The sequence below is a fragment of the Barbus barbus genome (genome assembly GCF_936440315.1).
Source record: "Barbus barbus genome assembly, chromosome: 47".
Classification (NCBI taxonomy): domain Eukaryota; kingdom Metazoa; phylum Chordata; class Actinopteri; order Cypriniformes; family Cyprinidae; genus Barbus; species Barbus barbus.
Genome location: NC_136725.1, coordinates 22651005 through 22676004, shown reverse-complemented (window position 1 = coordinate 22676004; position 25000 = coordinate 22651005). Strand labels below are relative to the sequence as shown.

At 33.6% G+C, this 25000-nt stretch overlaps 2 protein-coding genes across 4 annotated transcripts in view; both read left to right on the top strand.

Moving 5' to 3' along the window:
* Positions 1–2929: 2929 nt before the first annotated feature.
* On the top strand, positions 2930–6769 carry LOC306866260 (BPTI/Kunitz domain-containing protein-like; the record flags this gene model as incomplete). Its single annotated transcript, XM_079411353.1, has 6 exons — positions 2930–2999; positions 4298–4492; positions 4574–4738; positions 5980–6045; positions 6210–6288; positions 6403–6769. 6 exons carry the CDS (start codon positions 2930–2932, stop codon positions 6458–6460), a joined length of 633 nt encoding a protein of 210 aa, XP_079267479.1. The 3' UTR covers positions 6461–6769.
* A 1783-nt stretch (positions 6770–8552) lies between these two features.
* The window catches only part of LOC306865594 (myosin-IIIb-like), a 39430-nt gene continuing 22982 nt past the window's right edge, over positions 8553–25000 (top strand). Inside the window, exons 1-11 of one of the 3 annotated variants that reach the window (XM_079410298.1) lie at positions 8553–8801; positions 9004–9069; positions 9145–9275; positions 11701–11803; positions 15630–15732; positions 15877–16033; positions 17509–17611; positions 18238–18363; positions 22938–23046; positions 23130–23246; positions 24719–24819. In XM_079410298.1, the coding sequence (XP_079266424.1) occupies positions 8700–8801; positions 9004–9069; positions 9145–9275; positions 11701–11803; positions 15630–15732; positions 15877–16033; positions 17509–17611; positions 18238–18363; positions 22938–23046; positions 23130–23246; positions 24719–24819 (1218 nt within the window). In that variant the 5' untranslated portion in view covers positions 8553–8699. The remainder of the gene's footprint in view (positions 8802–9003; positions 9070–9144; positions 9276–11700; positions 11804–15629; positions 15733–15876; positions 16034–17508; positions 17612–18237; positions 18364–22937; positions 23047–23129; positions 23247–24718; positions 24820–25000) is intronic. The other 2 variants (XM_079410300.1, XM_079410299.1) reach the window with 2 other exon arrangements.

Below are 25000 nucleotides of genomic sequence, written 5' to 3'. Positions count from 1 at the left end.
CAAAGTTCCGATCTGAATCAAATGATTTGCGATACGCGCTCCGAAGTTCTGATCTGAATCAAATGATTAATAATACACACTCCAAAGTTCCGATCTGAATCAAATGATTCTCGATACGCGCTCCGAAGTTCTGATCTGAATCAAATGATTAATAATACACACTCCAAAGTTCCGATCTGAATCAAATGATTCCTGATACGCTCTCCGAAGTTCTGATCTGAATCAAATTATTAATAATACACACTCCAAAGTTCCGATCTGAATCAAATGATTCTCGATACGCGCTCCGAAGTTCTGATCTGAATCAAATGATTAATAATACACACTCCAAAGTTCCGATCTGAATCAAATGATTCCTGATACGCTCTCCGAAGTTCTGATCTGAATCAAATTATTAATAATACACACTCCAAAGTTCCGATCTGAATCAAATGATTTGCGATACGCACTCCAAAGTTCCGATCTGAATCAAATGATTCGCGATACGCGCTCCGAAGTTCTGATCTGAATCAAATGATTAATAATACACACTCCAAAGTTCCGATCTGAATCAAATGATTCGCGATACGCGCTCCGAAGTTCTGATCTGAATCAAATGATTAATAATACACACTCCAAAGTTCCGATCTGAATCAAATGATTGATGATACGTGCTCTGAAGTCCTGATCTGAATCAAATGATTCGTGATACGCACTCCAAAGTTCCGATCTGAATCAAATGATTCGCGATACGCGCTCCGAAGTTCTGATCTGAATCAAATGATTAATAATACACACTCCAAAGTTCCGATCTGAATCAAATGATTCGCGATACGCGCTCCGAAGTTCTGATCTGAATCAAATGATTAATAATACACACTCCAAAGTTCCGATCTGAATCAAATGATTCGCGATACGCGCTCCGAAGTTCTGATCTGAATCAAATGATTAATAATACACACTCCAAAGTTCCGATCTGAATCAAATGATTGATGATACGTGCTCTGAAGTCCTGATCTGAATCAAATGATTCGTGATACGCACTCCAAAGTTCCGATCTGAATCAAATGATTGATGATACGCTCTCCGAAGTTCTGATCTGAATCAAATGATTAATAATACACACTCCAAAGTTCCGATCTGAATCAAATGATTTGCGATACGCGCTCCGAAGTTCTGATCTGAATCAAATTATTAGCAATACGCACTCCGAAGTCCTGAATAATGTCTAACAAACCTGCTCTGAAGTTCCAATCTGAATCAAATGATTCACGATACGCGCTCCGAAGTTCTGATCTGAATCAAATGATTAGTGATACGTGCTCTGAAGTCCTGATCTGAATCAAATGATTAGTGATACGTGCTCTGATGTCCTGATCTGAATCAAATGATTAGTGATACGTGCTCTGAAGTTCCAATCTAAATTAAATGATTCGCAATCTGCACTCTGAAGTTCTGATCTAAATAATGTCTAGCGAACCTGCTCCAAAGTTCTGATCTGAATCAAATGATTTGCGATACGCGCTCCGAAGTTCTGATCTGAATCAAATTATTAGCAATACGCACTCCAAAGTCCTGAATAATGTCTAACAAACCTGCTCCAAAGTTCTGATCTGAATCAAATGATTTCCCATATTCGCTCCAAAGTTCCGATCTGAATCAAATGATTTATGATAAGCGTTCCGATGTTCCGATCTGAATCAGATAATTAGCGATCCGCACTCTGAAGTCCCGATCTGAATCAAATGATAGTGAATCATTTTGCAAAGCAATGGTTTATAACGTAGTTTCGAAAAGCTCCGTTTCACACATCACTGTTTTTTTTTAATCATTACTAATGATGTTGAAATTCAAAAATGAATGGCTCTTCTGAAATAGTTTTTGATAGTGAATCGATTGAAATGACTTAAAATGACTCACTCAATTGAATCGCTTTGTCTTTTTCTCCACTTTTCGCTCCTTCAACAATGTTTAAATAACACCGTCAGTACTACTGCTGTCTTTTTAGTTTTATGAGATTAATTGAAATAAGCAAAAAAAGTTTACAAATAAAATATGCATATTTCCAGGAAATGTTGAAATTATTATTATTCAAATAATTATTCAAAACTATTATTATTCAAATACAAAATTTAAAGCAATATTTAAACATTTACATTCTTTAATAATTTATTATTTATCAAAATTAATACAAATTTTAATGCAATATTTAAATTTAAATCCTATTTAAAATGATCATTAATATTTATCAGAATTAATCTTTTGTCGTTTGTCCTTTTAACATGATTACAATTATTGTTAAAATAATTTGTTGTTTATTAGAATTAATACATATTTTAATGCAATGTTTAAAATATTGTTAAAATGGTCATTTAATATTCATCAGAATGAATGTTTTGCTGTTTGTCCTGTGAACATTAATATTTAAATTATTTCAAATATTAAAATAATAATTTAATATTTGTCAGACTGAATGTTTTGTTGTTTGTCCTGGGAATGTTAAGCTGTCTGTTGGACTTTAATTGGGTTGTTAATTGGGTCTGCAGGAGCAACAGGGCAAATGAGACCTCGCTTGCCATTCATTTCAATAAAATATCAAATGTTTTCAAACTAAATATGTTTATTGTATCACAAACTTCACCTACTGCCTCATCCCTTGGGCCCAAATTAATAATTTCTCAGTTTTATGTACAATCATGAACAGGTTTCTGGGAGAGTAGTTAGATTATTTCAGTTCGAAACTGTGCAACGAGACCATAAGAAGAGTCATCGACAGGTTTTATGGCAGAAACTGGGCTCGATGTGAGAGAAACACACCCTGATCATAAAAACTGAGCTGATAAGAGGGTCTAAAGGACGCGAGCCGGACTGAAGCTGAGCTAGTCGTGCAGAAGCAGCAGCTGCTGGAGCTTCACTGGACCAAACCCAGTCAAATCTTAGGAATCCCACAATGACAAGATCGACACTGTATGTTCTGCTGGTGCTTCTGGGGTTCGGAGGCATTTCTGCTTCAACAGTGGGTGAGTTCTGACAGAACCCGTGATTTCTGGAGTTATTAGACATGCTTGCTTTACTAGGAAGTGTCTGGATTAAAAGTGTTGATAATATTGATAATAATTCTAATAGACATCCCTGTTGCCTTTAACAATTTATGCACTGTAATTCAAAATTTTGGACACACATTTTGGCTAGAGAACTACGGTTCATTGTAAAGTAATGCATTTGATCTATTTGCAAATAAATTAATTTTAATAGCCTAAATGTTGACAACCTATAAACACACTTTTCAAAGCTACATATTTCATCATAATCTGTGTTTGAGGTTAATATGTGAATTTACTGAAAGGCCATCAGGGAAGTGAAACCAAATTCATTACATTCATTCACAATGTGCACACATTTATTTGTAATCTTATGCCTAATGTGCTGCAAATGGCTCTCATTGCGCTGTTTGCATCTTACTTTTTAATTATTGTTTTTAATCTTGAAATATTGAAATTATATAATTGTTTTAAAAATAAAATCAACTTTATTGTCAAGCACACAACAAATTTTTAAATGTTTAAATTATTACCATAATATTTTTTACAAAATAAAATCAACCTTATTGTCGAACAGAACAAATATTTAAATTATTATTAAAATAAAAATAATTTATTTTAAAAAATCAAATCAACTTTTATGTCAAATACAGAACAAATATTTAAATTATTATTAAATTAATTAGTTTTTTTAAACATTGTCAAATACAGAACACATATTGAAATATTTAAATTATTATTAAATTAATTTGTTTTTTTAAACATTGTCAAATACAGAACAAATATTGAAATTATTATTAAATTAATTTGTTTTTTTAAACATTGTCAAATATAGAACAAATATTGAAATATTTAAATTATTATTAAATTAATTATTTTTTTTAAACATTGTCAAATACAGAACAGATATTTAAATTATTATTTTTAAACATTGTCAAATACAGAACAAATATTGAAATATTTAAATTATTATTAAAATCATCTTTAAAAAAATCAACTTTATCATCAAATACAGAACAAATATTTCAACATTTAAATTATTATTTAATAAAATAACAAAAACTGTCAAATGCAGACAAAATATTAAAATTATTATTAAAATAATACAATTAAAAAAAAATCTAATTTGCTGTCAAATGCAACATTTAAAATATATATATATTTGATGAATTATTATTAAAATAATAGTGCATTTAAAAGCAATTAAAAAGATTTTCGGTGTGTCCAAATGCTTGACGAAGTTAATGAGATATTAATGAGTCATTTGACTTTTTCAGGCCCACGGTGCACAGAGTCCAGTGATGAAGGAAAAGGAAAGGCAAAGCTGTTGAAATATTTCTATGATCCGCAGTTACAGCACTGCGTCCCGTTCTTCTATAAAGGCGAAGGTGGCAACAGCAACCGCTTCGATAGCGATAGAGACTGTGTGAAAGCATGTTCACCCAAAGCAGGAGAAATCTACCCGGATGAGGGTAAATTAACTAGTAAATACTGCATTTGTTGATTTGACATGAGTGATTGATGTTTCATACTTTTTCTTTCGTGTCCCTCAGATAATGTCTGTTCTCTGCCAAAGAACGTAGGCGCCTGTTTTGCCATCCTTCCCAAGTATTATTACGACAATGAAGAGAAGATGTGCCGTATGTTCTTATATGGAGGCTGCCGAGGAAATGGCAACCGTTTCGATTCTCGAGAGGATTGTCAGAAAATGTGTCTCGGTCAGTTCAAGTCTCGTTTCGCCATTTTTAATCAGTATAATGTAAATAACATGCAACTAAACAGTTGAGATTTCCACTCAACTCAGGAAAAAAGGTACAATGGTGTCACTGTTGCGGTGCAAAAGCTAAAAGGTACACCTAATTTCCCCCACACACTCTTAAAAATAAAGCTTCTTCGCAGCAATGCCATAGAAGCATTCAGTCAAAGGTCTTTAAAGAACCATCTCTTTATCTTTTTATAGTCTAAAGAACCTTCTTTCGGCACAAAGAACCTTTTGTGAAACAGAAAGATGTTAAAAGTTCTTTATGGAACGTTTAGACAAAAAAATGTTTTTAAGAGTGTAACTTATTAGTACCTTAAAAATCACATATTAGTACTTTAAAAGTACATAAAATGTAGCCTATAAAAATAATGTACTAAAAGAGTAGGCTATACTACTATACAGTTGTTGTACCTTTTTTTCTGCCAGTGCACATGAGTTAATAATCAAACCAGTTTCACTGGAAGTTTATTAGTTGTTAGTGTCAGTTTAAACTTCGGATCTATGAACAGGGGGTTTCTTTGTAAGATAGCAAACAATTGGTGGTTGTAAGTTATGAGTCTGATGTTGCTCTATGTTCCCACATCTTTCATAAGTTCTTCTAAATGCACGTGACCGAATAAAGCCTTGTTTTGAATGCTAAATAAACACGGAAGAAACATGAAGAAGAGGATGTCCTCAACATTACTGCTATATAAAAAATTAGGGGCTTTTTTGAGTCAACTAATGACTTAGAGTATCTATAAAGAGCTTTAGGATACACTACATTTCAAATGATTGATTGATTTTATTTTTAAAGAAATGATACATTGTGACACAAGGACACATTATATTGATTAAAAGTGACAGTAAAGACATGTATAATGTTACAAAAGGTTTCAAATAAATTCAGTTTTTTACTATCTATTCTTTAAAGAATCCTGAAAAGAGCATGAAATGTAGGCCCTATAAGAGTTTCAACTGTTTTCAACACTGATAATAATCAGAAATGGTTCTTGAGCAGCAAATCAGCATATTAGAATGATTTCTGAAGGATCATGTGACACTGAAGGCCAATGCTGAAAAATGACAGGAATACATTCTATTTTACAAATATTCACATAGAATATAAGATGATTTCTCAGCAGCTTGTTCAGTGTGTGTTCATGTATTGTCCACTAGAGGCCAGTCTGTTCTGACTGTGTGAATGTATTTTTACAGCAAGGTCTGGACGCCTTTTGGACGCTGCAGACCTGCCAAACCCTGATGAGAAGACTGTTAATGCAGGTAAACTCACTAGCTATTTATATTTTCATATCTTAATTTTTGGCCTAAAAGCTCTGCTGATGCTTGAGCTGCACGTTTCATCGTTCATTGCATCAGTGCATTAAAAAGCCTTTATTCAAGAGTCCATATAAACATGTTTTCATAATGCCTTTTTCCTCTCTCAGGGCTGATTGTGGGTGTTTTGGGTGGGATTGTGTTCGCTGGTGCTCTCATTTCTGCGATTGTGGTGTTTGTGCTCCAAAAGTAAGTATCAAGTGATGAAATTTTGACAGCAAAATGCCCATTTGCAGTCATATTCCCCTGTTAAAACTTTATCTTTTTTGAGAAAGTATGTAAAATGTTTATTTTCATTCATAGGAAAAGCAAGAAAGCAGAACGAAAGCCAGTGCCGACATCTGATATCGAAATGAAATAGATGTTTGTTCACAACATTTGTCTGTACATATGTCGTTAGTGCTTTTGTACCGTTGATACAAGTTCTGTCTGAACAGTAATAGAACCATTGGATCTAAATGATGCATATTATTAGTGATAATGTTTTATTTGAATAAAAAGGTTCAACAATGTAAAGCAGTTAAATACTAAAAGCAATCCTGTTTTTTTTTATATATGATGGCAGATATCTGACTTTCACAGATGTACCTGATCAAGTGTACTGTACTTATTAAGATAAATCATAACTTTTCTGTGTGTTATATTGTTATTAAGACAATAAATCAAGACCAAAAATAATAAAGACCAAAAAAAGTTACTGTTTGTTTGTTTTTAATATTTAATACGTATTATAAAATGTTATTAACAATAGATTACATTCAAATAAAGAAGCATAATCTGTATTTTAATCAGACGTGCAAATAGCTATTTAGTTATATTTATCTATTTATTTTATCATTTACTGTCTTATAATATTCTAATAATTAGAGTCAAATTTATTGTCAAAAACAGAAGAATGCATTTATATGTATGCAGGTGGTAGGCAATCAAAGAAATTGCATTGATTCAAATATAATGTAGGCCTGTTTATATGTATTGGTCACATATGAAGGCCTGTGATGTCAAACATTCATTTATTAGATCATGCAGGAAGTGTCTAATTTAATCACATGACCAGCATATGTCATCCCAACCCATGATGACCTGCTTCCATGAAATACACCACAGCTATTAAGAATCATTAACCGGTAGTGCATAACTACTAGTGTAACTGGTCCATAATATCTGCCATGTAATAGTGATGTGTGGCGTGTGGATAAAATGCCAAAGATTAAAAATTCTCCCACTGAACACCCCCCCCCCCCCCCCCCCCCCAGCATTGATCCACCATTAATCTGAATGCACGGTGATTACAGACTCACTTCAAACCTGTTTTGAATTTAACTACAGCAGTGTTTTTGTTGTATATATTATGCCATATATTAGTACTATTATAGCTTTTAATTAGTTTTATTTTTTTGTTTTAGTCATTTTATTTGTGTACTTTTTAAATTCTAATTAGTTTTTTAAACTATATTTCTATACAGCTTGTATTTTTTTCATTTTTAGTAATTTAAATACTTCAACTTAGACCTGTTTATTTCATTTAATTTCCAAGCCAACATTGCTAAGTTAAGTTCAAGTCATCTTTATCATATTTTCTATAATTCCAGATTTATTTGAATTGCTGAAAATACTTTTAATAGTTTAGATATTAGAACTACAGGAATACGAGATATTTCAATATTTTCCTCATAAAAAGATATCATACAGCTTCTTAAGACATGGAATATAGCACATTAATATATGAATTACTGCTTTAAAGGGACTTTTTGTACCTTTTGAAGATCAACATCCCCAGTCCCCATCCACTTTCATTGTATGGAAATGAACAGCGTCAGCATTCTGCTAAGTATCTCATTTGTGTTCAAATAAAGTCGTACAGCTTTGTAATGTGACCCTTGACCACAAAACCAGTCTTAAGTTACACGGTTATATTTGGAGCAATACAATACAAAAATACATTGTATGGGTCAAAATTATAGATTTTCCTTTTATACCAAGAATCATTAGGATATTAAATAAAGATCATGTTCCATTAATATATTTAGTCAATTTTCTACCGTGAATGTATCAAAATGTAATTTTTGATTAGTAATATGCATTGCTAAGAACTTCATTTGGACAACTTTAAAGGGGATTTTCTCAATATTTAGATTTTTTTGCATCCTCAGATTCCAGATTTTTGAAATAGTTGTATCTCAGCCAGATATTGTCCAATCCTAATAAACCATACATCAATGGAAACATTATTTATTCAGCTTTCAGGTGAAGTATAAATCTAAAAAAGTAAAAAGAAATGGACCCTTATGACTGGTTTTGTGGTCCAGGGTCACATACAAGTGATTAAACGGTGACAGAATTGGAATTTTGGGTGAACTATCATTTTAAATGTGACATTGTGAGGAAAGGGTTAACTACAGTGTCTATTAGCTGAGGGCGGAGAGAGAGAGACACTCAAGTAGTGTAGAGAGAGAGAGAGAGAGCGAGAGAGAGAGAGAACTGAGTCAGCCGCTTCGTGGACGCGACAGAGCGTGGATATAAACACTAGCTGTTGTTTTGTGATGCGAGACAGTAAGATTTGACGGTTTTAAATTCACGAACAACATTAGAGACGAAGAATGGAGGAAAAACTGCCTGAAGATCTGGCGAATCTCTCCGAGCTGGACGAGAAAAGTCTGCTGGAGGTTTTGACTGGACGCTTTACACAGAACCTCATCTATGTGAGTAACATAAACCCTGTAAAATGACCTAAAATGACCACACACCAGTGAAAGTCCTGAAGATAACCAGCTGTGTTTTCTGGAGATGATAAAACAACGAGCTCTTGTTCTCTGGGACAGTTGTTATTCACTGACTGTATGTAAATAGCCTACTGCTTTATATCACTGAGATATGACTAAATGAGTTTTTATATATTTACAGACCTATATAGGAGACATCTTGGTGGCTATTAACCCATTTAAATATCTTTCAATCTATGAAAAAGAGGTAAGAATGTGTTTCTTTGGTTACAAAGAAGATTTGTGAGAAGAAAACATAATTAAACTGATTTATCTTGTGCAGGTATCTGAGCGGTATAAGTGCCATGAGAAGAAGACTTTGCCCCCTCATATATTTGCTGTGGCGGACCGGGCGTATCAGTCCATGCTGGGACGTCTGGCCACGGGACCCAAGAACCAGTGCATCGTGATCAGGTTTGTGTTACAATCAAATGACTTCACCAGAACCAGTGGTTTCTCCAGGAGAGCGCGTCTGAGGGGTATTTAGAAACTCTAGAATGATGATCATATGCTGACATGTGTCAGACTCTTCTTCTTGCCCGGTCATGTTTGTTTTTCCAGTGAGACATGTAGAGACAAGAGGAGCATACCCTCACATTTTTGACACATCAGATAAAAGTCCTCGTGTCTGTTTCATTGAAAAACACAAGCAACACTTTATTGACGTACTGTTATTTATGGAAGCCTTGTTTCTGCCACAAGGATGAAAAAATAAAACAATTTTTTTGCAATGGTGAATTCATATCTCATTGTATATTGTGCAATTAAACTTAATCAAGTTAAATTTTCACCAGAAAATTCAAATATTATTATTATAATGTAAAATCTATCATGATTAATGGAATTATATTGTATTCTGAGTTTATATCGCACTGTTCTTTTATATGCCACAATTCTGAGGTTTTTTCTCAGAATTGTTAGAAAATGTCAGAATTGCGAGAAAAAAGTCTGAATTGTGAAAATTAATCCCTTGGCGAAAGACCACTTTCATAGTGGTATAATTGGGGTTTTAATCCCTAATCTGAGATCAAATTTGAGACTCCTTGAATTTTTAGGCACAGACGTTCAACCTTTTCTGATCTGAGTTGATCTTTTCCAATTATTCAGATTAGGTTTACATTCAAGAGTTAATCAAAATTGGTCTGTTTAAGCATATATCTGTTAAATCTTTCAAACCGTCAGGCTAGCTATTCTGAGTTTGGTTTGACAAACTTGTCTTGTCTAGTTTCAGTTTCGTCCTCTATTGGACTAACCATGAAAGTTTCAGATAGATTTTAGTTCCTGGATTCCTCTATAACTTAATAGTATAGTTGATAGCTGTACTCTTTGCAGTATCATATTTAAGGTTTTTCCTACGTGCAGCCTTCCTGTGAGACTCTGCACTGCTGCTTTACCATTAGAAAGGCTGGCCTTAATGTATTTTTCAGAAATGGAGCCTCATGGTAAATTTCTCAGCAATGCTAAAGACCAACAAAATACAAAAATGTGGTTTTGCTTTCATAATCACTGGGCAACAGACTTTCTCTGATCATGTAAACCATCATAAGAGCTCAATGATCACCCTTAGAAACCATACAGCCATCCATGAATGAGACCGGTACCAGTGCAGGGAGGCTGATAATCACTCAGGCAACTGGGACAGAATGCTTTTAATGTGTACAATGACAAGGCAAGACAACACAACCATAAACGTATGCCTGTGTCATCAATTATTAATAATGCTATATTTGGAAAGCAGAGAGACGGTTTGATGTTATTGACAATATAAAATGACTTTGAAATCAGATCAAAAGTCATGCACCTTTTTGCGAAAAATATTGATTAGTTCCAGAGTTTGGATTGTATGTAAAGCTCTTATAAGCTGTCGAGATCAATTTTGGATCATATTGTAAACAATTTTGTATTGTAAAAAAAAAGAATATATTATATTATTAACATTTTGGAATGTATATTAAAAAATGAAGCCTATTTTGTACCATTACGATTTTTTTACATTGAATTCTGATGTTATTTTCATTATTTTCAAGACAGTTAGGTCAACTAAATGTGAAATAAAACATACAAAAAACTAATTAGATTAAAAATATTTTCTTGTTTCTTTTAGTTTTAAGTTGATTTACTAAAATAACTAAAACTGAAATAAAAATGATAAATTAAATAGATATATTTAAAAATTTTAAATATAAAAAAATGTAGTAATTAGTAACACTGCAAAAAAAAACAAAAAAAAACTTTAGGTTAAAATAAAAATGGGAAATATAAAAAATAAAGTTAATAAAAATGGAATATATATATATATATATGTGTATGTTTATTTAAATAACTTTATTTATTTACTTATTTATTACTAAATTTAGCTCATTTAATTTATACTAACTTAATTTTTCAAAAAGTTGTAAAACATAACATATCCGTGTCTGTAATGTTCTTAATTGACATGAAAATAAAGTCGTCTTTCAATTCTGGTGTTAAATATGACCTGGACATATTTCGGTTCGCTTGTATCTTGACGCACTTGAGTTCAGGTCATTGAGTCTGAAATTTTCACGTGCGTTTTTCCGTTTTTTTTCGTATTCCCCATCCTTTCCTATCAAAATGCATGCTACAGATACGAAAACGCAGAAAATCGAACCTGATCCAAATTTTTTTTTGACGGACGAAAGTTTCGGAGGCAGTGTGCAAACGTGATTGACACAACGTGAGGTCGTATTTATTTTTTAAAGTGCAAAAATTTCAGACTCCGTGTGCAATGACCTTTCCACTTTTGTGGACTTGTCCCATGACACCAGCGTTAGTTTTACTACAACACTAACATATGTTGTTTCCATTTGTCCCGCAGTGGTGAGAGCGGCGCGGGTAAAACCGAGAGCACCAAACTGCTGCTGAGACACATCATGGAGTTGTGCAAGGCCAACTCACAGCTAGAGCAGCAGATCCTGCAGGTACGGCCCGTCAGATACGTCTACATTTGAATACAGCCACCAGGTTTGCACAGATTAGGCCTGCAATGAGACATGATTTTCCGGCTGCATTCAGGTGGTCGGATGTTTGATTTACACACAGGAAGTTGAAACTGTGCCCCACCCTTATGTGTGTGTGTGTGTTAAAGGCACATGTGTGGTTTCTGTCATATTCAAATGGTGGGTATATGGGGTGTGTTTAATTTGTTTGTTATAATGTGTTTTTGGAATGGCTTAAAGAGCCCGTGAAGTCAAACTTGGACTTGTCCGTGTCTATTAGCGTTGAGGTCATCTCAGAGTTTCTTGCAGGTCTTAAAAACGCCTTAAAAAGGTCTTAAATCAGAGCATCAGAGCAAAAATTCAGTTATTGCATTAAACGTTGAAAGCACTGCAAAAAAGTGAATATCTTCCTTAGAATTTTTGTTTTCCTTTCCAATACAAATATCTAAATATCATTAAATCAAGATACATTTACTTAAGATGCAAAATGAAGATATGAAGTCTTGTTTTCTGAGAAAATGCTCAAAATTACGTGAGTTTATGCTTAAAAAAGGAACAGATATCTGTCAATAGGGAACAAAAACTTGTTTTTCCTTTTGAATTAAGTTGATTTATCTGAGCAGATATTAAACGCTTTATATTAAACGCTTTATTTTGACCAATTTCTCAGAAAACGAGTTGTTAACTTATGACTTTTTTTGAGATTTAATAACATTTGCACTAAAAAACAAGACAATGCTGTGGAAATATAACTTTTTTTATTTACTGTATCATCAGAAGGAACAAAAATTATTTCAATATACCATATTTTTTGTTAAATATTATATTGAAACTTTAAAGTGTTGGTTAATGCAACTTTTATTGACAAATTATGTTACCTTTATTTTATTTCTTCAAATTTCCTTAATTGGTCTTAAAAGGTTCTTAAAAGTCTTACCCATCCTTCATAAAACCTAAAGAAACCCTGCATCTTCATGCTAGTGTAAACCTAAAAGATTTAGCAAATATACACATGCAAAACCTTTTTCTTCTAGGAAAATGCCTAACAAAATTGATAACTTATCTTGAAGTTGAGGCGTTTTTATCCAATCAAATGCATTTTAGAATGAGAACAGCCACTTATAATAATAATAATAATAATAAATAGCAAATCAGGTTGTTCAGAGAGCAAAAGTCTCTTTTTATACCCTCTTAAACTTGGTGTATAAATACTCAATTTCATGTGGCATCTGAAAATATGTGGGTGCGACAGCAATATTTTTGAGCATCTGTCTGTAATTTGAGGTCTCTGGTTGGTTTGAGGAACATATGTGCATGGTAGATGTTATTTCTGTTTGTTTCTTCAGTACTTCCTGGTTGGGTGTAGTGTTGTGATTTCATAGCCATTGGCATTGTACTTATCTTCCACCATCTGACCCGCTCAGATCTGTAATTATAGGCGATAACCGATACAGTAAAACACTTTTCCATGCTGTCATGTTCATCATGTCTGCCACTGCGTCAGTGTAAACATTACAAAACACCCAAATTCCACTGCACACGTCACATCTTTCACATTTCAACAGTAGGTTGGCAAATTTGAATGTCGATTGCACAACATAGTCAAAAAAAAGGTTAACCCCCCCCCAAAAAAAAACACAAGGTATAAACTGAATATTCTTCCTGAGTTGCTTTTGGCACGTCATCACTTCTGATGAAATGAGAAAGTTGCTTAAGCAAGTTGTAAATGACACTGTGTTTTTGAGCGAGTTTAGACTTCTGTAAGCTCATGTTTTTCCAAGAAGACCACTGATGGTTGGTTATTTTGAAAAGCAATATTTCTTTATAGTTACTGTAATTGCTGCGGTATTACTTCTGCTCCTGTAGGTTCCCTGCTTGTTTGCAGAGAGCCTGAGAAAGAAAGTATCTTTTCACCCTGGAGTGTTTACGTTCATAATATGCAATTTAACAGTAGATCTACTTTACATGCGTTTACAGAGATCTATCATAAACAAATGAATGTTGTCAAAACATTTTCTGTTTTGATTGTGGGAACGTTAAGCTGCCCAGTTTCTCTAGAAACATTAGCACAATGTTCTATAAACGTTCCACAAGTTAAAACGTTTTATCTTTAGGCTTTACCATTTGCATTTTAACATTATAACAATTATTTTGCGAATTATTAAAGGTTTTTAGACATTGTTGGTGCGAACATTGAGTTCAATGTGACGTTCAAACTAATTTGCACAACATTGGGGAAATGTTTTAGCGGTCAATAAATGTATTGCCATTGCTGATATTATCAGCTGATATTTGTTTTTGTTTTTTTAATAATATAATTTGTCTTGTGTTGTGAGTGGGACTTTTGTTTTGATAACATTCAGTAATACACAACAAGTAATTGAATATATATTAAACACAAAATCTGTATTCGTCGGCCACTAAAATGTTTATACTTACACTAAAACATAAGAATGTTCCGTTAACATTTACGTTTGAGCATTTCTTAAAGGTGAAGCATGTACTTTCTGCATCACTAGTCCCTGCACATGTAACTAAAACTGGTTTCCCGAACACTTTATCCATCTGCCAGACAAATAGACCCATTTCAAACTCTCACTGTCAGTTAAGCCAAGATGTTGACATGCCTGAGAGTCTTTCCAAACCTTTACTAAACTCTATGAACATTTTCTCACAACTCTTTCAGGAAGGCAGGATGTCTGGGGGAGTTCAGAGAGACATCTGAGCAGTTTAGGAAGTGACCTTGACTCAATAATGCATTGCATCAGCCAGACCACTTCACCCGCTGGTGTGACTTAGGAAAATCTTGCTGTTATATTACCCCATCAGTGCATGATACACATCGACCCCCATTTGCGCATTGGAGTAGGCCACCTTTGCTCCATGTGACTTCTCTTTCTGTTTTTGTGCTTCCGTATAACACATTTCAACATCCTGTTTCTACGATGTGTGAAGTGCTTTAAGGTTTAAGAATGTTGTCTTGAAGAGAACTTTCTGTTGTCACACTGTAGAGTATGTTTGCACGGAGAAGTGAGCAAACTTTGGAGTGGAATAACCGGTTTTAGGATCTTCCAAACAAAGATGAGATTCAGCAGTCCAGATTCCCTGTTTCCCTTTGCTCTCTTGCTTGTTGGTTCAAAGCCAAAGTTGTCAGTATGGTCCCAGAGGAGAGTCTTATTGCTCAGAGGCTGGTCTTTCATAGCTCAATTCTTCTGAGCTGATCATTAATAAATAAAATATCATTAATAAATTGGTCTAAATGGCCAATAAAATTAACAAAAACAAAGGAGTCAATAGCATGCTACTATAAATCTTGAAGTTATTATTGTGCACAGTTTAAAACATTGTTCCTCATATTCTCCTCCTGGCCCATTATATCTGCATACACTTATATTTATTCAGGTTCTTGTATAGATGAGCTGAAAGTCAGTGTTCATGATGATCCGGGATGATCTTTTTAAATGTTTATTTATTTATTTATTTGTAGATATTAATTCATGTGTGTTTATATTAAAAATGCAATTATCTAAAATGTAAAAATGTATATAAACAAATATATTTATTAAAAGTAATAATTACATTTATTAATAGTAAAAAAAAACTGTGTGTGTGTTGAAATGAAATAATCCATTTTGATCATGTGCAGTTTGATAAGAAAACAAATGCTTGTGAACAAATTGATATTGTGACCAAAACATATCACCGTTCATCTTTGTGGTGCATTCTGGGATGCTTTTTAAAAGCAAAGCTTCCTATTTCTATGTTTAGATTCTTCCTAACACGATTGCGTCTGGTTGTGTCTAAATAGGTGAATCCACTTCTCGAGGCCTTTGGAAACGCACAGACGGTCATGAATGACAACAGCAGTCGCTTCGGGAAATACATCCAGCTCCGCTTCCAGAACTCTTCAGGTTTGTTTACGACAGACAGAAAAGATAAAGCTCTTTCCCCTGACCGTAATGATCATATAACTTGCATTGGGTGTGTCACTAGACCAATAAATCAATTCCGTATTCTTTGATTGAACATTAACCTCAATTTCTGTGTTTATGTAGTCAAAGGGGCCAAAATCAACGAGTACCTCCTGGAGAAATCCCGTGTGGTTCATCAGGATGAGGGAGAGCAGAACTTCCACATCTTCTACTTCATGTTGGCTGGCATCTCGACGGAGGATAAAGAGATGTACGGGCTCCTGGACCCAACGCGCTACCGGTGAGTCACCTCTGTGATGTCATGTGCTTTTGAAACCGGATCAGCATCATTCTTTACGATGATGATAGATTAGATTAGCATCTTACCTATGCAGTTTATTAGAGGTGTGTCACACGGCGCCTCCTACAGAAGTATTTGTAGCACGAACGGCATGTTTCTCTGTACGGCATTCATTGTGTAAAAAAAGGTCAATACAAAACATTGTCAGGTGATGCAAAGATCTGACTGGCTGAGGTGCATTCGAAAATACTCAAGGTTGTGCATTACAGTGATTTCACAAGAGCACACAAGGCTTGAGTTACATATTCTGTTCAATAAAAATATGTAAAAATATGTTACAATATTAGGCTAATATACAATTCGAGACATTTAATTCAGTGTTAACCCTCCTGTTTTAATTTTTTTTTTACATACAGCATTTTACATACAAATACATACTTCGTTTGTATTGGAAACTGTCATTTTATTTTCATATTATTATAGTTTTTTTATATATATATTTTGAATCTTATTTATATTTTCCGTTTTCATCTTAATTTTAGCAAAAGCTTTAGTAACTTTGTGTTTTTTCATTTTATTAGTATTTGTTGTTTTTGTTTATATAGTCTATAATTTTGTGTATGTGTGTGTGTGTATATATATATATATAAACTAAATTAAAATAGGCAATAGAAATATTGCCTTAGCAACTAGCTGAAATAAAAAATATTTTAAAATATAAAAATAATTAAAATATAATATAAAAATAATTTAAAATAAAAATATTTTTTTCAGTTAACATTTATTTTATTTCAAGCAACGAAAATGGTTTTAACTTTAGTTTCAGTTTTAGTTTTAGTTAACTGTAATAATCCTGGTTGGAAATCAGATTGACCCCTATTGGTTTCTATGCAAATCACCAAAAATGACTCTTATACAGTGAACTGTTATACAAATGAACTGTTATACAGTTATAAAGCATTAATCGTATTACATAGAATTAATAGTATCTAATAATATAATTTATAGCTATTTGTACTTGTGGTAAAGAGCCTCTTATTTTTGTTTATGTCTGGTTTTCAAACCCCTGTGAGGGTAAAATGGGTTTCTCGTCTAATGAATAAGCCAAGGAGAATTCACTGTTTCTTCATATATTTTCAGTTAAAAAATTTGTGAAATTTTAATTTATTTTTTTTGGATCTCAATTACTCGACTATTGTACTGAAAATAAGTGTGAGTCTTTAATTTCAAATAAATGTCCAGTTTTCATGTATTTGATATTTTAGTCTTTGACAAGCTACAATACAGCTTTTCTGGTTTTTACCTGCTCTTTTGTGTTGATTTTCAGTGAATTGCATGATAACCTGTTTGACCCATAACACAACTGTAGTCACCAAATATTGTCTTTTCATAGCATATCTGTGTATCAAAACTTTACACATAAATCATATTCCTGCAAACCTAGCAGTAAGCTTACATCTTTCTGCTCTCGTCAGTTATTTGAATGGCAGGTTTGGGAAGGAAGACATGATTCAGGCCTGGCGTGTGAAATATGCTGAAGTGTGTAACGCCATGGACATGGTGGGATTTGAGGAGCAGGTAAGAACAAAGCCTTCCTTGTCTGTGTCCTGTGGTTTGAAATGCTTTTATATAACATTTACTCATTAAATAAGATGCTACATTATGTATTAGTACTTCAAAAATCATTATTTTGCACCACAGTACCATGAAGTTAGAGGAGTTTAAAAATGGTGCAAAACCTAACAGCATTTGCAATGTATGTGTTCAGGTTTTGTTTACAGACCAGTTTCCGTGCAACATAAAGAGCCTTAATTTGCCCCTTCCACAAATTAAAGTTTAATTATTAATTCAATTAAACATTTTCCCTTTGAATTAAGTTGATTTGTTCTTGTTTTAATCAAAACTCTCTTCATTTTGATCAATTTCTCATAAAACATGTCATTTTGCTTCTCAAGTAAATGAGACAACAAAATTACTGAGGAGCAACGTCAGTTATTTGCAGCGTGATCTGAAGCTACAATAAAAGTTATTTCTGTATTCTTGTGGTTTTGGAGATCTAAAATGTAATGGAGATCTGAAACTTTGTAGCGTTGATAATACAAGACGTTGTCATACTGAGATTGTGTACCCTTCCTTAAATGTTTTTTACTTGGTCTTAAAGTTACCTGCAGAAACCCTGATAGACATTCACACCTCGTTTGTAGGAAAAGGTGGACATGATGACTATTCTAGCTGGCATTCTGTCTTTGGGGAACATCACCTTTGAAACGACAGATAGTGATGCTCTGAAGGTGTCCGAGGCGTCACGCGGCTGGTTAAAAGCTACTGCGGTGAGTTTCCTGTTTGTTTCTCACAGATGTTGGTTGTGGCAGCATCACTGTCTCAATTCACAAGTTGACTTGACACGCAGAAGTGTGTGCGACAGCTCTCAGCCATTGTGAAATGTATTTTTAACACCAAACGTTCAGCAGTGCTGTTTTTAGTGTGTGAAGTGTGAAGACGGTCAGAAAGAAAAACAAAACTTTAGCAGAACATGCTTAGTAAATAGGTGAAGGATTATAGTTCCCCTTCAATTCGGTCACTCTACATTGCTATGGGAAATACCTTTTCCTCGAATACTACTGAAGCCTTATTGAATCACGCCAGTGAAACTGGCCAATGGTGTTCAAGCTCGCGAAATATGAGCAGGAATCCCCCTCTATATAATGCAGTGCTTGTACGTGGCACTGTGTTCATTTCCACGTGAGCATCTCATTATCCATCGGTGGTTTTAGCATCTCGGTTCATTTCAGTTGATTATAACGTACTTTTGGGTATGCAACTCACCAACCATCTTCCTAAACTTGTAATGACAAGTGCTTATAAACCGGCTGTTGCCAACAAAAGAGACCGTTTTTAGGGTCCATGCAATTTAGAATTTAGAATTAGAAAATTTTGGATTTAGGACAGCCGTAAATATTAGCATCGTTGCATTGTACAATAAAATGCATTTTATTATTAATAATATTAGTAATATTTATTTTGTTGTATATAAAAATAATAATAATAATTATTATTATTATTGTTGTTGTTGTTATTATTAAATGTATTTTTATTTTACTGTGAAATATTACAATAGTAATGTTTTTGGTTGAGTATTTTTATTTATTAATAATATTAATATGTTATTTACTACAACAACAACAACAGCAATAATAATAATTATTATTATTATTAATATTATTAATACAGATATATTAATATATAATCACAATAAATGGTGGCCAAATTTTTAAATAAAAATTAGAATTTAGGACAGTCATAAATATTAGTACTGTTGTACTGTAAAATAAAATGTATTATACTATTTTTATTCTACAATGAAACTGCAATACTGATATTTACTACAATATGGATACACAGTGAATACTACAATAGTGATATTTCTTTATAATAATTAATTAATCTTTATAATAATAATAATTGTTATATTTATAATAGTAATGTTATTGTTTTTTATAGTCTTATATAGAAACATAAAAACGTTGGCCAAATTTTGCAATTATAATTTTTCTCATGAAAATTGCAGTTCAGTCAGTTTGATTTGATTGGATAGAAATTGCATATTTGTGACCCTGGACCACAAAAAAATAAGTGTCAATTTTTCAAAATTTAGATTTATACATCATATGAAAGCTGAATAAATAAGCTAAATAAATATCTGGCTGAGATACAACTATTTGAAAATCTGGAATCTGAGGGTGCAAAAAAAATCTAAATATTGAGAAAATATAAAGTTGTCCAAATGAAGTTCTTAGCAATGCATATTACTAACCAAAAAGGAAGTTTTGAGATATTTACGGTAGGAAATTTACAAAATATCTTCATGGAACATGATCTTTACATAATATGAAATGAAACAAATGAACTAATACTTATTGCTATAGGTTTGTCAACACCAAACCACGAGCAGCAGTAATAGTGACTCTTGGATTAGAAAGCCCACACATACACCAGGGAGGTGATGAATGTTAGCCTCTAGCGGCCTGCTGTTTAATCAGGTGAATTATGGCCAGTGTGCACACAAAGAAACTCTTTTAAGGGCAAACTGAAGGAGCTGTGGCTCCGCCTACATCTGGCCTTTTACGATAAGACACGGAGTGCACAGAAAGCCCAGAAGTGCCCATGTTTAGACTCTATTAGGTCATCCCACACACATGGGGCAGTTAATAGTAGTACCTGACGCAGGATGATTTCCGTATATCAAATCTACTGCGGTGGACTTTAACTTGTGGACCGGATTGGACACATTAGATTCGATGAGTCTTTTGTTGTACCAGTGCATATGTGTCCACAAACGGCCTCCAGAATCTAAATGCACAAATTAGCTTGACCTTTCCTGAGTGACATTTACGTCTTGGTCACATTTGGCTAGTCATTGTTCTTTTTGAAATGGGAGGTTCTGTTTCTTTTGTGTGTGTGTGTGTGTGTGTGTGTGTGTGTGTGTGTGTGCGCGTGCGTGCGTGCGTGCGTGTGTGTGTTTGTAGCACAATTCATTTCTTACAAAGAATCTTGACACTAACCTCAGGAGAGTTTGCAAGTTATAGGAGAGACTAGGGCTGAACAATTTTGGGGAATTAAAAAAATCAATTTTCCTTTATTTGTCTTGATTAAAACTATTTAAAATGTACTTATGAAAATCCCAGGTTTTCTATGCTTGTTTGTAACAATTTGGACTATTTCAATATGGCTATAAAATACTACTACTAATCATAATAATATTAATACTACTCAAAGCTCATTTGTTATTTTTTTCAGTGAAATATTATATTATTATTATTATTATATGTATGTACTTCATACATTATTTTATTCATATTATATTTATAATGCATGGTAATATTGCTTTTGTTTGTAAATATTTTTTGTTTTTAATTAGTAATAATATTATTTAATGATTAAATAATTAAATAATAATAATAACAATAATAAATATTTTTATTGTAAAACTTTACAATAAGGTTTCATTTGTTAACATTAATGTATTAATATATTTTTACAGCATTTATTAACCTTTGTTAATGTTAGTTAATAAAAATGTTCACATGTTAGTTCAGAGTGCATTACCTGATGTTAACAGATACAACTTTTAATTTTAGTAAAGTATTAGTATTAAGTATTATAGTATTATAGTATTAAAGTATTAAGTATTATAGTAAATAATGGACTATATAAATAATATTATGTAAGTCTTATTCATGTAAACTAATATAGTTATCTAATGTTAACAAATTAAACATTGCAAAGTGTTATTATTATTATCATCATTATTATTATTATTAATAATAATAATAAAACAAAAAATACTAAATAAAAACAAAATATTACTATTGTAAATAAAATAAATACCCATTTTAATTGTTCTGTATATAATAAAAAATAAAAATTAAATATAAAAATTAAATAATATTATAAATGTATTATAGTACAAAAATACAATAATTTTATTTTCCGTTACAGTTCTGAATTTACAGTAAAATTTATGTTTTATTTTTAAATGTGAAAGCATCAAACTTTTATTTTGGTGAAAAATGCTGGGATTCTTAAATCTTCTTTTTTTTTAAAGGGGTCATACGATGCGATTTTCAAGTTTTCCTTTCTCTTTGGAGTGTTACAAGCTGATTGTGCACAGATAAGATCCCTGAAGTTGCAAAGACTAAAGTCTCAAAACCAAAGAGGTATTCTTTATCAAAGTTAAGACTCTGCCACGCCCCCCTAAAACAGCTCGTTCAAACACGCCCCCACATGTCTACATCACAATGTGGAAATATTTGCTTAATGGAGCCCAAATGTTCACGCAAAGAAAGGCGGCGTGTTTTCAGTAACCGCAGTAGTGTTGAAGCAGCCATGACTGGGAGATGCTGTGTGTTTCTAGGCGTAAGCAAAAGCACTTTATTTGTCCTTCCGAAAGTAGATGCATTTAGGAATCATTAAGATTACTTACAACAGAACAGTAATGCATTTTATGGACGACCGTTTCGTTAACCTAGGAGACGAGGTAATACTGACTTTACAATCTGGCGCTTCTGAATCAGCGACTGTATGTTTTGTTATTAGTTAAGTATTTGCTATTGACTGTTCAAATGCGGAGTTGCGCGTCGTGTGTGTGTGCTTGCGTGTGTGAGAGCGGGAGAAACGGTCACACGCGGCTTGTGTGCAAACACATATGAGCATCATCCCTGTGTCTGTCACGTGACTCATGTCTGTTCCCCTCTCGGGCTGAACTGATGGTAAAACTAAGGACATTACCATATTAAATACATATTAACTGTCTTTACTTTTATTTTGAAAGCTAAAGCTTGCGATTATGGAAAGGGGCGTTACATTTCCGACTCGTGCTTGTAGTGTTCGGCCAATCACAATGCAATATGCCAGTTGGCCAATCAGAGCAGACTGCACTTATTGGAAGGAGGGGCTTTGTAGAAAACTACTTGTTTGAGAGAGGCGGGGCATAGAGGACTTACAATAATGTACAGTATTTGAAAAATAATGTATTTTTTGAACATTAAAGCATGTTAACATTCTGTTACATCAAATACACAAAATAATGATCTTTAAAAAAGCATCATATGACCCCTTTAAGCTCTTTTCATTACATATTTGGGAAAATGGTTGTTTTCAAATGCATGTTAAAGTGACCAAGTGAAAATGAGCTGCTCGCATGTAAATGAACACCGTACCGTGCTTCACCCGGAAACATACAGTGCATATATTTATTTAATTCAATTGCAGCTTTTGCGATTTGATAATTGCACTAAGCCAAATCACAATTTAAAGTTTGCTTTATGTTGTGCAGCCCTAGGAGAAGTGCATTCTTCTTGTCAAAAACATGTGGCGAAACAGTAATGTGTGTTTCTGTAACCAGGGTCAGTTTGGCGTTCAGGAAGAAGATTTACTGAAGAGTCTGACCTGCACCACATCAGTGACACGAGGAGAGGCCATCCAGCGACTCCACAACCAGCAGCAGGCTGAAGGTGCGACACAGTTTCACTTCAAAGTCACTAGTGCGTCTGACACCCTTCATATTGATCACGGTGTGTTTTATATGTTCATTCAGATGCCAGAGACTCCATTGCTAAAGTGGCCTACGGCCGCGTGTTCGGTTGGATCGTCAGTAAAATCAACGAACTGCTCGCTCCTAAAGTAGACTGTGACGTGGAGCTCAATGAAATAGGTAAGTAAAGCTGTGACTGAGAAATTTGACAAAATACCATTTATCAGACTGAATGTAACTACCCTGTAACTGCTCAACACTTTCTGGCTGATTGTTAAATGCCATCTTTGTCAGCTGGATCATTGCGGTTTTATTTTTCCATCCATTTTTTATTTTGTTTTATTTGATGTTATTTAATTTTCCTCCTGTGTTAATGGTCGAAAATGAACTCTGTGCCACACTGTTCTTGAAATGACAATAGCCTTAGCTGTTATTAAAATGTCAACTAACAACATCAATTTCTCTGAAACTGGATAGAAAATTATGTATTTATAAATACACACACATACATGTATACATACATGTATATATTTAAGAAAAATGTTATGTTTATATTTTAAATATATTTATATATATAAATTATATGAATATAAATATATACACATGAAAATACATGTAAATATTTTCAAAATATATACTGTATGTGTGTGTGTTTATATATACACACAATAAATGTACATAGTACACACACATACACTGCCCTCCAAAAGTTTGGAAAGTGTGGTTTTGGACGATATCAGCATAAATCCTTATCATTTATTGGTGCAAATACATTAAAGTAACTTGACGTTATCATTGAAGACCAGCAATAAAACATAATAATGGCAATATATAGATGTCAAAGTCAGACATGCCCCTTTGCCAGCTGTGATGCCTGGTTACTGGTTTAAACTTGGCCCAGGTTTTAAAAAGATGTTTGGGGTCAGCACACCTTAATACTGTAGCTTCAACAATTGATTGCCAATTCAAAGTCAATGTTTGAATAAACTGACAGCTTGGATGCCCAGATTATGCAGAGCTGTCATAGCTGCTAATGCTGGATATTTTGATGAATTGAAAATTTAAGTTTTTTCTATGTATAAACTGTTTATGTAATAAAATTGGTTGTCCCTTATCAGTGCAAAATTATCACAAATTAAAAAAGATTCATGCCAATATTGTCCAAAACCCCACTTTTCTTGGGCATTTCCAAACTTTTGGAGGGCAGTGTATGTTCTGTAAACAAAAACGTTTATTTTGGATGCGATTTAATCGTTTGCCAGCACTACTTAGTAAAGTCGTGACGTATTGTCAAGTATGGTGACCCATACTCGAAATTGGTGCTCTGCGTTTAACCCATCCAAGTGCACACACACAGCAGTGAGTAGTGAACAAATCCACACACACACACACACACACACCGTGAACACACACCCGGAGCAGTGGGCAGCCATGCTGCAGCGCCCGGGGAGCAATTGGGGGTTCGGTGCCTTGCTCAAGGGCACCTCAGTCGTGGTATTGAGGGTGGAGAGAGCGCTGGACACTCACTCCCCCCACCTACAATTCCTGCCGGCCGGGGGCTCGAACTCGCAACCTTTCGATTACTAGTCCGACTCTCTAACCATTAGGCCACGACTTCCTACTTATTTTGTACATACTTTCTTTCTTTACAGGAATCCTTGACATCTTTGGTTTTGAAAACTTTGCTGTGAACCGATTTGAGCAGCTCTGCATTAATCTGGCCAACGAACAGCTCCAGTATTTCTTCAACCATGTAAGTTCTTCATAGTGCTTCGTTATGAGTTTGCTATTTGTATAGAAAAACATACTAAAGTTTGATTCAAGTCTCCTTTTTGACTGTCAGTAAAATGGCAAAAAGGCCAAAAAATAAACGGCATCAGTGGTAATCCTCCATGGAGCTGCATTAAAAATACTAGGATTTTTGTTATTGCATA